The sequence below is a fragment of the Ornithorhynchus anatinus genome, chromosome 3 (genome assembly GCF_004115215.2).
Source record: "Ornithorhynchus anatinus isolate Pmale09 chromosome 3, mOrnAna1.pri.v4, whole genome shotgun sequence".
In the NCBI taxonomy this organism is placed as follows: domain Eukaryota; kingdom Metazoa; phylum Chordata; class Mammalia; order Monotremata; family Ornithorhynchidae; genus Ornithorhynchus; species Ornithorhynchus anatinus.
The window spans coordinates 45,397,767-45,412,772 of NC_041730.1; the positions used below are offsets into that span (position 1 = coordinate 45,397,767).

At 50.9% G+C, this 15,006-nt stretch overlaps 1 protein-coding gene across 8 annotated transcripts in view; it reads right to left on the minus strand.

The window, feature by feature from the left end:
- The window catches only part of TEAD1 (TEA domain transcription factor 1), a 247,873-nt gene that overhangs the window by 24,165 nt on the left and 208,702 nt on the right, over positions 1 to 15,006 (minus strand). For 5 of the 8 annotated variants that reach the window (XM_029060544.2, XM_029060547.2, XM_029060548.2 and 2 more), the window contains 4 exons: positions 10,736 to 10,870; positions 9,846 to 9,892; positions 7,346 to 7,407; positions 5,299 to 5,423 (listed from right to left, as the gene is read on the minus strand). In XM_029060544.2, coding sequence (XP_028916377.1) covers positions 5,299 to 5,423; positions 7,346 to 7,407; positions 9,846 to 9,892; positions 10,736 to 10,870 — 369 coding nt within the window. Of the gene's footprint in view, positions 1 to 5,298; positions 5,424 to 7,345; positions 7,408 to 9,845; positions 9,893 to 10,735; positions 10,871 to 11,868; positions 11,881 to 15,006 lie in introns of all 8 variants that reach the window. The other 3 variants (XM_029060543.2, XM_029060546.2, XM_029060545.2) reach the window with 1 other exon arrangement.

Consider the following 15,006-nt stretch of genomic DNA (forward strand, 5'->3'; position numbering starts at 1 on the left):
CCTCTCCCAGCTCTGAAACAGCCCAGCCGCCCACATTCCAGGGAGCTCTAGCCACACAGCCCCAGGCCAACTCTGCAACCAGGTCACACCCTAGAGAACCCACCACCCCCTCCCCCAACCTACCAGGGGCTCCACACTGGGGAGGTTTCCACAGCTGAAATTGCAATCACCAACCACTTTCAGAACAAACATTTGCCAGCAGCCCCTCCTGAGGGCCTGATCTTGCCAGAATAAAACCAATCGCCGGGAGATGCTTCCTGACTCGGCTGACCTAGGGAAGGCAGGAGAGAATGAGTCCCTTTATTGTTTTATCGTACTCTCCCAAGCGCTTAGTTCAGTGCTCTGCACACAGTAAGCACTCAATAAATACGAATGACTGAATGAATGAGGGGGCAGAGGGGAAATCCTCTCCTGCCACCCACTGGGTTGGTCCCAGAGGAGACTGGCTGGGGATTCATGAGTCCTAATCCCAGCTCCGCCAATTGTCTACTGTGTGACCTTGGACAAGCCACTTCACTTCTTTGGGCCTCAGTTTCCTCATCTGTAAAATGGGGATTGAGCTCCACGGGGGACACGGACTGTGTCCAACCAGATTTGTTTGATCCACCCCAGCACTTAGTCCAGTGCCTGGCACATAGTAAGCACTTAACAAATGCTATAATTATCATTCACAAGGATCACGCTGTCAGAATCAGGGGGTGGGTGGTCTCAACTCCCGGTGGGCCCAGCGAGCTGGGGACCTGCAGCCCACCGGTGATGTGGGCAGGGATTCTCTCTCTTTATTTCTGTATTGTACTTTACAGGTGCTTAGTGCGGTGCTCTGCAGACAGTAAGTGCTCAAGAAATACTATTGAATGACTGATGAGGGCAGTGGGATCCCTGCTGTTCTCAAGCCGATCAAGGTCTTCGAAGCCCAGATGATTTCTCTACAAAAATGGTCAGGCCTCGTTTCCCCATTCCTCAAGAACCTCCAGGGGTTGAACGTCCACCTCCGCATCAAACAGAAACTCCTCACCATTGGCTTTAAAGCACTCCATCACCTTGCCCGCTCCTAACTCATCTCGCTGCTTTCCTACTACAACCCAGTTGTCACACTTGGCTCATTTAATTCTAGAGATCGACGGCCTCCAGGGCAGCTGGCTCAATCCCTGCTTGGCTCCCCACTAGAGGTCTTCCACTCTCAGCCCCCCGGTGAGGATTCCTGTAAGGAAGGTTGCTGGGTGCTCTGCTCAGTGCCGCAGAGAACCATCAATCAATCATGTTTTGAGAGTGCCTACTGTGTGCGGAGCTCCGTACTAAGCGTTTGGGAAAGTAGAATACCATCAGACCGGTCAAATGCTCTCTCCATGACATTCCTTCTCCCATAAGTGCTTGGGTTTCCAGAGCAAGAGGAGTAGTGTGGCCAAGTGGATAGAGAAGGGGCCTGGGAGTCAGAAAGACCTGGGTTCTAATTCCAGCCTTGCCACTTGTCTGCTGTGGGACATTGGGCCAATCACTTCACTTCCATAAATCCATAAAATGGGATTAAGACCCTGAGTCCTCTGTAGGACAGGGACTGTGTCTGAGCTGACTTGGCTTGTATCTACCCCGGCGCTTAGTACAGTGCCTTGTACATAGTAAGTGTTTAACAACTACCATAAAAAAGGGAGTGATCACCCCATTCTGAAAAGCTACAGGCCTCCCCTACAGCCCCAGGAGACGGGCTTTTTCAATTAAAAGGGGAAAAAAAAATGCCTTGCCCCTAGGCCCCCAGAGGTTGAGGTTCACACACATGTGTTTCCACTGCAAACTGACAAGGAGCACATTTGTTACCAGTTTATGACTCATTATCTGAGCGAAAGAGCTCAATTGCGAACAAATTCAAATGGCCAGTCCTATACGGACATAATAGGAATATTAGAAACTGCTTCAGCGAGCGAGCTGGGTAATGAATTTAATAAAGTAATATCACTTGGCCGTACAGAACAAGCTTGCGTTCTAAGACTTGGAACCCGGAGACGATTAATACAATCTGATCCCAGATGGAAATTAAAATCACCATGTCGCCACCACAGAAGACAAGGAAAAGAACCCCTCTCCCCACCTCGATAAAGTCTTCTTTTGAGAATGAACATCGATGACCTGGGCAGTGGCAGAAAATGGTAGGTTAGGGTGGGCTTCCCACCATTCCTCCTCCACAGATCTCCCCGCCCCAGAAGAAAACCCCGCCGGGGGCCCTCAAAATAAAACATTTGGTTTCCCTTTCTGTGCCGTCAGCTCCGTGGGCTCGGCACCACTAACGGTGGAGACGGCTGGATGGTCCAACCCAGAGGGGTTTCACCAACTCTCTCTGTTCAGTCAGTCCAACCTATTTAATGAGCGCTTACTGTGTGCAGGGCACTACACTAAGTTCTTGGGAGAGTTCACTCTGAGCTTGGTAGACCCTTTCCCTGCCCACATGCACTTACAGTCTAGACGGGGTGGGTGAGTGCCAGTCATTCACGTGACTTGAGTCATGTTAAGTCCCTTTCGCCTGGCTGGAACTACTTTCTGACCCCCATTTTCAGTGCCGCATGAGACCACCTGCAACTTTATCAGGGCTGAATTTCCCTCCTATCATCGAGAAGCAGCATGGTCTAATGGAAAGAGCACGGGCCTGCGAGTCGGAGGACCTGGGTTCTAATCCGGGTTCCGCCACTCATCTGCTGTGTGACCTTGGGCAAGTCATATAACTTCCCTGGGCTTCGGTTACTTCATCTGTAAAATGGGGATGAAGGCTGTGAGCCCCATGTGGGACAGGGACTGTGTCCAACCCGATAATCTTCTACCTACCCCAGCACTCAGTCCAGTGCCTGGCACGTAATAGGCACTTAACAAGTACCACAATTATTATTAGAACAAAATCGCCAATGAGATTCCCTTTGCCCGATTCTCCTGGCAGGTTATGTCCAAGGATGATCTAGTGTTGGCTTCAAGACCAGGCCTCGAGAACCAGGAGGCCAAATGGTCAACTCCTCAGTCACTCCTGACACGGGAGGACAACAAGCTGCTCCAATAAGCAGACCCTCTGTCACTTTAAAAGGGAAAACGGAAGTCAACTGGGTGGCACAAAGCTAACAGTCCTTCCCTGGGCGTAATAATAATGATAATAATTGTGGCATTTGTTATCCCTTACTTTATGCCAACCACTGTACTAAGCGTATACTTAGAGCATGAGCTTCATGTGGGACCGGATTTTCTTGTATCTAACCCAGCGCTTAGTACATGCTTGGCAAACAGCAAGCGCTTAAGGAATACTACGATTACTATTATTAAATTGGGCGTGGAGGGCAGATGGGGGAGGAAAGGAGGCCTTCGCCAATCTCTAACCCACATCCTGCCTCTCGCCTGGAACTCCCTCCGGCTTCATATCCAACAGACCATCACTCTCCCCACCTTCAAAGCCTTCCCCAAATCATATCTCCTCCAAGAGGCCTTCCTAGAGTAAGCCCACATTATCCCTACATCCCTTCTACATTGAGTGCGGATAGGTCAGTGTTGACAAACCCGCCTTGCCAAATAGCCTAAGGTCAGCCGGTCTACCACAGAACCGTTTTGGGGGGTTTTTTTTGAAAGCAGCATGAACAGGGGTGGAGGAAGGGAAGATTCCAATTGGAATGTAACAAGACTTTTCAGTCACCCAAGCCCTTCCCCTCTTCCAAATCCAAGAATGACAATGTAAAGATAAACAGGGAAGGGAATTTAGCCAGTTAGCATATAAAACAATTGCCCAGATAACATCATGCCTGAGTTTCCAGCTAGGCAGTCAAATCCAGGTTGATTGGCTTTTTCCTTTTAAAAGGAAAAGCCAACCTCTCCCAGGACCCCATAATAAAGAAAGGCCCAGTAAATGCTGCTTGGATCATTCTTCTGATCACATCTTGACACTCCCCCCACCCCCCCTTACAGATTATTTCCCTCTTAGATTTTGCTCTAAAGAGATAGTAGGGGCAGAATCCGTTTTGTAAATATTTGTTCTCCTGACCAGGTACAAGGGTGTAAAATGTAAATCACGTTGGAACAGCAGAAGGGTCCCCGTGGCTGGTGTCCTGTGTCTGTTCAACCCAGGAAAGAAGACAATGGTCAGAAGCAGGAGAAAGTCTTCTGGAGGCTTAGATATAGCTTACTGGACAGCATAGGGGCCTGAGAGTCGGAAGGACCTGGGCTCTAATCCTGGTTCCACCACTTGTTGGCTGCTTGGCCTTGGGTAAGTCGCTTCACTGCTCTGTGCCTCAGTTACCTCATCTGTAAAATGGAGATCGAGAATGCGGACCCCATGTGGGACAGGGATGGTGTCCAAACCTAATTAGCTTGTATCCACCTCAGCACCTGCCACAGACTAAGCGCTTAACAAATACAATTAAAAAGAAAAGAAGACACAGAATCCAAGGGCAGCAGGTTCAGTCTTGGTCGCCACTGTGGCCTTCACCAGCTACCTTGGCCGACTATTTTTCAGGCTCCCCGGGGGCCTGTCCCCATCACAGAACCCCTTTGGTCAAAGACCTTTCCCCTCTGATGGCACAGTTTTACTTCCGGCTTCCCAGATCTGTGCTCTTAACCCAACAGCCGGGCTGGCACTTACGTAAATATGTATATTCAATTATTTACTCAGCTATCTCTTCCTGGCATATTATCCTCACCATCTGTTACATGTTCTCCTCCCTTCTCCCGCTCCCACTATTAGTAAATACTTTATGCCCGTGTCCCCCTCATTAGATTGGAGGCCCCTCGACGAGAGGGACCATATGTCATTTGCTTCTCGTGCCCTCTCCCAAGCATCTAGCACAGTGCTCTGCGTCCAGGAGGCACGAGAGACTTCTCACTGTGTTCGTAAATCAATAAATTCAGCCATGGGAAGATTGTGGATACAGCACGGGTGTGGGAATCACGAGGACCTGGGTTCTAATCCTGACTCTGCCACAAGTCTGCTGTGGGACCTTGGGCAAGTCACTTCACTTCTCTGGGCCTCAGTTCCCTCATCTGTAAAACGGGGGATAAGAGTGGGAGCCCCATGTTGGACAGGGACTGTGTCCCACCTGATTAACTTGCATCTACCCTGGTGCTCGGAACAAGTGTTTGGCACACAGTAAATGCTTAACAAGTGCCATAGTAATAATGATAAAATTCATTAATAGTTTCCGGGTCACCTGAGCGACAGAATTTTCACGCGTTCTTGACAATTCTGGCATCCGGCCCCGGGGTCCTCTCCGTGTGAGGAAGGGTGGGTCTGTAGGGTAACAGAGGGTCCCGCAGAGAACGCTTCTCGCCGCTGAAACTCACCGAGTCCGGGTCTCTCTGCTGTTCGAGGAAAGCCGAGAACTCCACCAGCCGGAGTTTGGTCGTGCCGATGGAGCGGCCCTGCCACGCCGGGACTGAGGGTGCTGGGGCCGATGCGGGCTCAAATCCTGAAACGCCAGCACAGTTCTTAGCACTCTTAGCCCTCACCTGTGGAACCTGGTCTCCCTCCTCTCACCTGCAGGCCCTGGGCCAGCCTCTCTGGCCTAGAAGCCTTGGGCACAGTAGGGCCCGGCTAGGGTTTCCCTGTGGCTCTGCTCCCTAATCCAGGATCCATGACATAGGGGGAAGGGGCAGGGGGGGCAGTATGACCACCTCCTTCAGCATCCCGCAGAGGGTATTTGCCAGCCCGCTGACGCTGCCCAATGGACCTCCTGAGAACCTTTCCCTCCTCCCCCGTCCACCCCCCACTGCCACCATGTGCCAGAAGAAATGGGATCCCAAGGTGTGGACATACACACACACACGCACACACACCCACTAAGAGCCGTGGGTTCCAGCTGGATCAGTAGCCAGGGACCCCCCACGGCTCCAGGGAAGCAGTGTTCTAAGGAGTGCTGGAACAGCACCCCACCCCTACCCCCCACCATTTTGGGAGTCTTGGCTTTGGTCAATCCATGCTGCCTCCAGGTCTTCTGAAGAAGGAACACTATAGAAGAGGAGAGATGCAGCACAGCAGAAGCTGGAACGTTTCTCCAATATCTCTCTAGACAGCTCTCTGTGAGCAGGACACGTGTCTGCTGACTCTGTTGTATCGTGTGCTTTCCTAAGCGCTTAGTACAGCGCTCTGCCCTTAGTGCGCACTCAGGAAACACACTGCACATGTCTTCCCAGTCCTCAGAAACCTCCAAAAGTGGCCCATCCCTCGGCTTTAAGGGGCCCAGTCCACTCTCCCCACTACCTATACTCATTCCTCTCCCACCAGCCCCCAGCTCAGATGCTTTTCCTCCTCTCAAACCCACTACTCACTAAGCTTCAATCTCGCTTACGTTCTCCCTCACACCTGGAACTCCCTTCCCATCTAGCAGACCACTGTTCTCCCCATCTTCAAAGCCTTTCTGAAATCACACCTTTTTTTTTTTATGGTATTTATTAAGTGTTTACTATGTGCCAGATGTTGTACTATGAGGTTGGACAGAGTCCAGGTCCTACGTGGGCCTCACAGTCTTAATCCCCATTTTACAGTGAGGTCACTGAGGCCCAGAGAAGTGAAGTGACTTGGCCAAGGTCACAGAGCAGACCGGGACAGAGCCGGGATAAAAAGCTCTTAATAATAATAATAAGAGCATCTTTACACTCTATTCTTTCTTCCCACCGGCAATATATTTAAACTAGGCTGTCAGTTTCTTGAGGGCAGGGATCATGTCTACCAGGTCTACACCCACACCCTTGGGACTGATTAGGTGAGGAGCTATATCCTTCAAGTCTCTCTCAGAGGACAATGATTTCCCCAAGCTGATCCTGAAGGTTTAAGAAATACAACAAAGGATTGTTTTAACTGCTCTGGAAACATTAAGAAAAGCTAATCTCCTCCCTCCCTGAGCTCCCTTGCTCAGGCCCTCCTCCCTGCCTGGAACTCCCTTCTTGCTTCGAGTCAGACTGCCGATCACTCTCCCAAGCGCTTAGTTCAGTGTTCTGTACAAGGTAAGCACTCAATAAATACGACTGAATGAATGAATGACTCTCCCAATCTTCAAATCCTTTCTGAAATCCCATCTCCTCCGGGTCATCTTCCTTGGTTCACCTCTAATCTCCCCACTTTGCCTCCTGCTCCCGACTCCCTCTTGGGTCCTTCTGAGCCACTTTCGGTCCCCAAAACACATCTGTACAAATCCTATAAACTCTGTCCTTCCCCACTACCCATTACAAAAGCGTTTGATTTCTAACTTGTGTGGGTCCTGGTTTAGGGACTCCCGGATCCTCTTTGGAGCCTCTCATTTTCCCCCTTGGGACTTCGGAAGCTGAACTCCCATCGATCCTGTCCTGCTTCTCGCCCGACGCGATTTCCACTCAGCATGGCGAGGATAGTTACCTGGGATGGGGGCTGGGACGGTTGGCTGAATGGGATAGGCCTGCTGTACAAATGGTTTGACGCTGAAATAAAGACGGGGGGAAGGGAGGGCAGAGAGGGGAGGGGAGTGTCAGACAACATGGCGGGAAGCAGGGTCGGGGGACATCCCTTCAAATCCACCTCCCATCTCTCTCTAAGGTAGCTCCTTCCACGACCCATGCCCAGAGAGAAGCTGCAGTGTCACCTGGTGGAAAGAGCACCGGGCCTGGGAGTCAGAGGACCTGGGTCCTAATCCTGGCTCTACCACTTGCCTACCGAGTGACCTTGGGCAAGCCACTTAACTTCTCTGGGCCTCATTTCCCTCATCTGCGAAATGGGGATTCGAAACCTGTCCTCCCTCCCCACCAAGAATCACTTGGGGACTGATTCTCTCGTATCTACCCCAGCGCTTAGCACGGTGCTCGGCACTTAGTAAGCACTTCACAAATATCACAATTACCATTATTAGAGAACCCCCATCCTTCTCTCCCCTGGAATGGGGGACTGCCCCCGTCTCCCACAGCCACTGGAGTCAATTTGAGCCCAGTCCACTAATCGCCAGGACCCAAACTATCCTCACAGTAGAGTCCAGAAATTTAGTTTCATTGCCAAGAACAGCAGGCAGACACGATGAAACTTTACTCAGGGGGAAGCCCTGAACTCAGCCAGTCTGCCCTTATGGGACATCCATATGCTCGCTGTGGGCAGGGAATGCGTCTACCAACTCAGTGGTATTGTACACTCCCGAGGGCTTAGCACAGTGCTCTGCACACAGAAAGCACTCAATAAATACCACGGATTGACTGAGATCGGGGAAACGAAGCAGAGGCAGAAGCTACTGACTGCAGTTCAGCTCCTATAGGTAGGCTGCCCTGAATGAGAGCCCGGTGGCTCCTGGGGAAGAGATCCTTAATAACGGTGGTATATCTTTTCATTCATTCAATCGCATTTATTGAGAGCTTACTGTGTGCAGAGCGCTGTACTAAGCGCTTGGGAGAGTACAAAACAACAATAAGCAGACACATTTCCTGCCCAGAATAAGCTTACCTTATGCCAGAAACTGTACTAAACACTAGGGGACATACAGGATGATCAGGTCTGAGATAGCCTTTGTTCCACATGGGGCTCAGTGTCTAAGGGGAAGCGAGAATTCACCCGCATTTTAACGATGAAGAAACTGAGGCACAGAGAAGTAAAATGAACTTGCCCAAGGTCACACAGCAGGCAAGTGGCGGAGCGGGATTAGAACCCGGACCCCCCAACTCCCAGGACCGGGCTCTTTCTACCCGGCCACGCCACTTCTCATTCTTCCCTTCAAGGGGTCTCGCTGTTGCTGCATTTGGACGTTCTTCCTCACATTGAACTTAATTCCTTTCCTCTCGCCAAGTCCTCGCGGGCAGGGGGAGAGGGTGGCCGCCCACGATCTCTGGGTGTTAAATCAACATTCCCGCCTTCTCATCTCAGAACCGAAGAAACCCAGGTGAGGGTTTCTTGCAAACCAGGGTTGGCCACTGAGCTCTCCTGTGCTGGGCTGCCTTTAAGGGCCCCTCCCCCCTTTTCCCACCCAGCTCCCCAAGGAACGAGTACTGTACAATACCTCTCCCTCAGATTAATACTCTCCCTTTGGCACAGGTGTATACCTGGTACATACACCTGGCATTCCCCAGATAGGCCAAGCCCTCCCCAACTTCTTCACCAACCCCACTGTGTAAGGACCCAAGCTGGTCTGGGAGGGGAGGGGGTGAGCAGTCTTCCTGTTTCCAGCTGGGTCCTGGCTCTCGGCAGCTGCCAGAGAAGGGCTCCTATCTCGCCTTCGTAACTCTTTAACCCATGAGACCGAGCCTTCCTGCGGGGGTTTGTTTTGTTTGTACAAATGTCTAATCCTTCTCGGGAGTTCTGCAGGGAAGTCTGCTTCTCTCTTCTGGGGGAGGACATTCCTCGGGGTTGGACAGAGAAGGATAGGGGGAAAAGGTGAGGGAGAGGAGAGGGAGAGAAGATGGAAAGGAGAAGAAAGGGAAAAGAGAGGGGGGTGATAGAAGGGAAGGGAGAGAGAGGAAGGAGAGGGAGAGGAGGAGAAGAGTATGGAGAGAGAGAGAGAGAGAGAGAGAGAGAGAGAGAGAAAGCAGAAGAAAGAGAGTAGGACAGGGAAAGTGGGAAAAAGAAGGGGAGGACAGGAAAGAGAAGGAGAAGAGGGAGAGAGAAGGGGGAAGGGGGAAGAGAGGGGAGGGGAGGGAGAGTGGGAGAGAGAGAAAAATGAGAGGGAGGAAAGGGAAAGGAGAGGGAGAAGAAAGAGGGAGACAGAAGAGTAGAGAGAGAGAAAGAGAGGAAGAAAGAGAAAGAGAAGGGGAGAAGAGATGGAGAAAGAGTGAGAGAGAGTGTGTGAGTGTGTGTGAGTGAGTGAATATACGGGGAGGGAGCCACTGAGACCACCAGGCCATATTCCCTAGTTTCCTCCCCTCTTCCTCTCCCCTTCCAAACTTACTCTTGGGAGGATCCAGGCTGCCCCGTTTGTATCATCCCCGGCCAGAACTAGAAACCAAGGAAAGAGATTTTAGGAGGAAAGCTACCGGATGGAACAACGGACGATCCCCCTGCATTCCAAAAACACCCAGTCAAACGGAGCTCAGGTCCCCAGGGTTGGAGCCAGCCCTACCTGCCACGCACCCATCAGTAGCTGAGGGCGAGGAGGCGGCAGGGGCAACTGTTGGGGGAGTGACGGGGGATAAAAGGGAGGGAGCCGGGGAGAGGGCCTGGGAATCATGTCATTCATTCAAGCGTATTTATTTATTGAGTGCTTACTGGGTGCAGAGCACTGTACTAGGCGCTTGAGCTAAGTGTCCATTTCCAGCCGAGCTCCCCCGGCTTGGGAGCTCACTCTCTGGGAGATGAGCAGATGCGATGTATCCCACCGTCGCCCCAATCCACCGCTCACTGGATGGCGGATTCCTCTCTGACAGGGCAGGCACCAGAACATCTCACCATCTAATAATAACTATGGTATTTATTAAGCGCTTACTATGTGCCAGACACTGTGCTAAGCCCTGGGGCAGATACAAGGTCATTGGACTGGGCACAGTCTCTGTCCCACAGTGTTAATCCCTATTTTACAGATGAGGTAACAGAGGCACAGAGAAGTAAAGTGACTTGCCCAAGGTCACGCAGCACATAAGTATAGGAGCCGGGATTAGAAGCCAGGACCTTCTGACTCCCAGGCCAGGGCTCTATCTACTAGGCCACGCTGCTTCTCTTGATCTACTCCAAGAGGAACGGTCAGGGCACCTATTGACCCTGCCCTGCCCGTCGGGCCGAACCCCGTTCTCCACCCTGGGCCCGGAGGGGCCGGGGATGGGGCCCGGTGGGGGCGGGACTCACCCCTGGAGCTCCAGGAAACGTGGGGCGGGGGACGCCGGGCAGGCCGAGCTTGTTGTGGATCGCCGTGGCCGACACGATCTGAGCCGACGACATGGCTGCCATGTGCTGGAGGGCTTTGTCCTTCGCCGTCTGATCCTTCAACATGACAGGTACAGGCTGACTTAACCCAGAGTGGGGGGACGCCCGTCGGCCCCCCCGGGCAGGCTACCGATCAGGGTCACCGGTCACACTACCCATCGGGTTAAAACAGGTGCAGCTACAAGCACACAGACTAAAATATGAAGCCACGGAAAATGCAAAAAAAAAAAAAAAAAAACCAAACAAAAAAGCCAACATGCACGGATAAAACAGCCGGAAGGCTACACCATAACAAACCTACCTTCAGACCCAACACTGACTAAGAATGCCCAACTCCATCGTTTATCATCTTTACAGAGAGAGGGAGTTTTACTATGGTTTTTTAAATCCAAATTCTGTTTTCCACTCGATTTGAAAGCCTCCAAGAAGGGAAATTTGCTTTTCAGCTTCTAGGGTGAGAATTCTCCATCGATTATTGAACACATTCAAGGGGGGGTGAGAAAAAGGATCCATTTTCCACAATTCGTTGGGGCTCGAGAGGAGGTGTGGATCTGAATTTTAAAGACAGTTGAGAGAAACTCAAAGTGACCGAGGGGGAATCATAAGCCGGCGTGGGATACGGGTGAGCAAACCCCACCTCGTGTATTTTGAAAGTACGTATATCTCTGGCTGGACACCCATACCTACACGTGTGAATAGACGGGCTCTCGGGGAGCCAAATTGTGGGGGTAAAACTGAAATGGTGGGGCAAATTCCCTAGTGCTGAAAGCACGCAAGCAATGTCAGGCAAGGGCACTGGAAGAAGCAGTCTGGGAAACATGCTAGCAAGGATGGCATGCTAACTCCTACAGACGTCAGGTCTCGAAGCACGGTCCCTCCTACCCCCCCACCCCAAGCTAGGAGCGTGTGGAGGAATGCTATATAGGCAAAGTAGTTTCTCCTTTCAGTCAGCTTCTTTAGAAACAGCAAAGGCTGAAAAATACAGTCAAAGCTAGCCAAAAATTCTGCCAAGCACAGCTAAAGTATATAATACTTGGTTTAGTGAAAATACTTACCATGCTTGTCACCTGGATACAATAACAAACAGTGTGTTAAAATCCTTGCAAGATGGCAGGGTTTTCTCTTAATTAAAAATTAGATAGGCACTAGGGCTGAAGGAACGACACATCAAGAGGCTGTGCCCCGTATTTTAGGAGAAAATTTGCGGCCAGAGACGGATTCATAAAAAAAGGGCTTCCTATCAAAAAAATAAAAAAAGAGTCGAAGGAAATAAATTAAAGCCACATTCCCAAGCTAATCTTGGGCCCCCACTCGGACGGTAATTGGCAGCATCTTCCAGAAACTCCAAGGGGGAAATGGTCCATTCGCTTCAGGAGTTGTAAAGAGGTGAGAAGAAGGCAGGGCACTGATTTTAGGTACTGGAGTGGCAACACAAGGGGTTGTGCTGACAGACGCAGCTTGGATAAAGTAGATAAAGCACGGGCCTGGGATCAGAAGGTCATGGGTTCTAATCCCAGCTCCGCCACTTGCCTGGCATGTGACCTTGGGCAAGGCACCTCACTTCTCTGGGCCTCAGTTCCCTCATCTGTAAAATGGAGATCGAGAGTGTGAGCTCCACGTGGGAAAGGGACTGTGTTCAACCCAATTTGCTTGTACCCAGCCCGGAGCGTAGTACAGTGGCTTACACTTAGTAAGTGCTTAACAAATATCATAATTATTATTACTATTATTATGGGCGGAGGAAATAGGTTTGCCCTCAAGCTTCACCAACCAACAAATCAATGGTGTTGGTAATGAGCGCTTACTCTGTGCTGAGCGCTGTACTACGCCCTTGGGAGAGTACAGTACAACAGAATTGGCAGGTGAGCTTATAGCCTAGGGGAGTCAGCTCACTGAGGGCAGGGAACGTTGCTTTTTGTTACTGTATTGTCCTCTCCTAAGCACTCAGTATAGTCCTCAGTACACAATAAGTCCTCAATAAATAAGACTGAATGAAAGAATGGAGTGGGCGGAAGCCCACGGGGGAAGAATTCGGAGTCACCCAGGATAAACTTCAGGCAGGACAACCCAGCCGTCACTGAATTACACGAGCGAATGGAGATCGTACCTTTGGTTCCAGGGGCTTGGTGCCACGTTAAGCTGATGCTCAAATGTGTATATGGGCTCAATGGGGGACACCCGACAAGCCAAAACAAACCCTGCATATAATGAAGGTGAAGACAGTTTGCTCAAAATAACCTCCAAAGCAGATGCACGGCAGCCCAAGGAGCTGAAACCGAATCACGACACCAGCGTGGAGGATCAGGTTTTGAGGGGGCCCCCGGGGTCAATTCTGGAGGCCGGGGATTTCTCTGGGTCGGTAACGATGCCACGCTCCTTTCTATTTCCCCACGGGTTCTTATGGCATTCCCGGAAACCTGGTGGAACTGGTCTGCCATGATGGTAGTCTCCTCAGCTTTGGGGTGTGTGTAATAATAATATCAATAATAATAATAATGATAATTGTGGCATTTGTAACACACTTACTATGTGCCAGGCACTGTACTAAGCACTGGGCTGGATACAAGAAAATCGGGTTCGACACAGTCCGTGTCCCATGGGGGGCTCCCAGTCTCAATCCTCATTTAATAGATGAGGGAACTGAGGCCGAGAAGTGAAGTGACTTGCCCAAGGTCACAAAGCAGACAAGCAGCAGAGCCGGGATTAGAACCCAGATCCTTCTGGCTCTGAGGCCCATGCTCTATCCACTCATCCACACTGTTACTCAGCATGTATGGAGGGGGTATCCTGGTTATGTGTTGGAGGGAGGTGGAAAGGTGGGAGAGAGAGAAGGGGGAAGCCAGAAGAGCCACGTTTCTTCACGCCTGCTAACCAGCAGCCACTTTAGCTTGGAGGCGACAGCCCGGTGCTGAACGGGTTCCTCTGAGTGAAACGTTTCTGCGAGACATTTTCTGGCCTGATCTCCCAAATGCCCCAGGGCCCACGTTCATTCAATAGTATTTATTGAGCGCTTACTATGTGCAGAGCACTGTACTAAGCGCTTGGAATGAACAAGTCGGCAACAGATAGAGACAGACCCTGCCGTTTGACGGGCTTACACGTCCTGGGACCCGAACCCTCAGGCAGCCAGTGTGGCTCAAGCCCGGAGTGAAACTGACTAGAATTTTCTTTCCCCTCTCAATAATGAGAGGCAAAGCTCTCTCAGAGGGCAAGCCCAGCAGCCCCCACTGAATCTTATTTACTCTCCGGAAGCTTCTCGCCCCACAGCCGCGTCCAGCTGGCCCAAGGAAAAAAAACTGGACATCTCTGCACATCAGAAGGCCTGGTGGAGCTGGAGGAGGAGGGAGAGTTACAGTAATCGCAGCACATCGCAGGCACCCGGAGTGGGATGGGAAGATACCTCTGCTCTTGATTACATATCTGTAATTTATTTATATTAATGTTTGCCTCCCCCTCTAGACTGTAGGCTCATATGGGCAGGGGATGTGTCTATTGTTGTATTGTATTCTCCCAAGTGCTTAGCACATGCTCTGCACACAGTAGGTGCTCAATAAATACAACAATGAATGAATGAGGTAATATTGGCTTTCCTCTCCACCAGTCTTTACTAGGAAGAAATACTTTCCTGGGATGAATGCTCTTCTTCGCCCCTCACTCGTTTTTTTCCCAGAGTCCAAAGGAAATTACCCAAGATGGCAGTCTCTGGAAAGACGACGCGAAGGTTTTGATTGGCGCCGTCTTTCTCGGCTCAGGCTTCTCTCTCTCCCTGAGGCCCTGCTGGACTTCCAAAGCCCAGCCTAGAGATTTCCTCAAACACAGCTTTCAGTGGCTTCACCGACCTGTAAGACCCCCAAACCGTCCAAACTCTTCAGGCTTTCAGTTGCTCCAATGGCTTTGGGGAACGTGGCCCAACTGGTATTCAGAATTCCCAGGCGGAGAGTTGGACTGCGGTTCGGATCCAGAATTCCACTGACTACCACCATTTGGTGTCCAAATCTCTTCCGTATTTACTTGGGAAACTTGGACATGTAATGTACATGACCACAAAGGGGCAGAGCTTCAGGAAAATCTCTTCTACTTTGTCACCGCCTTTAAGCCCATTTCCCAAGAGAGGGATGTTTTATGAATCAGACTCTAGTGGTGAGGAGAAGGGGTAGGGGGGCTATCTTCGCCACCCCCTTCCTCCCACCGGC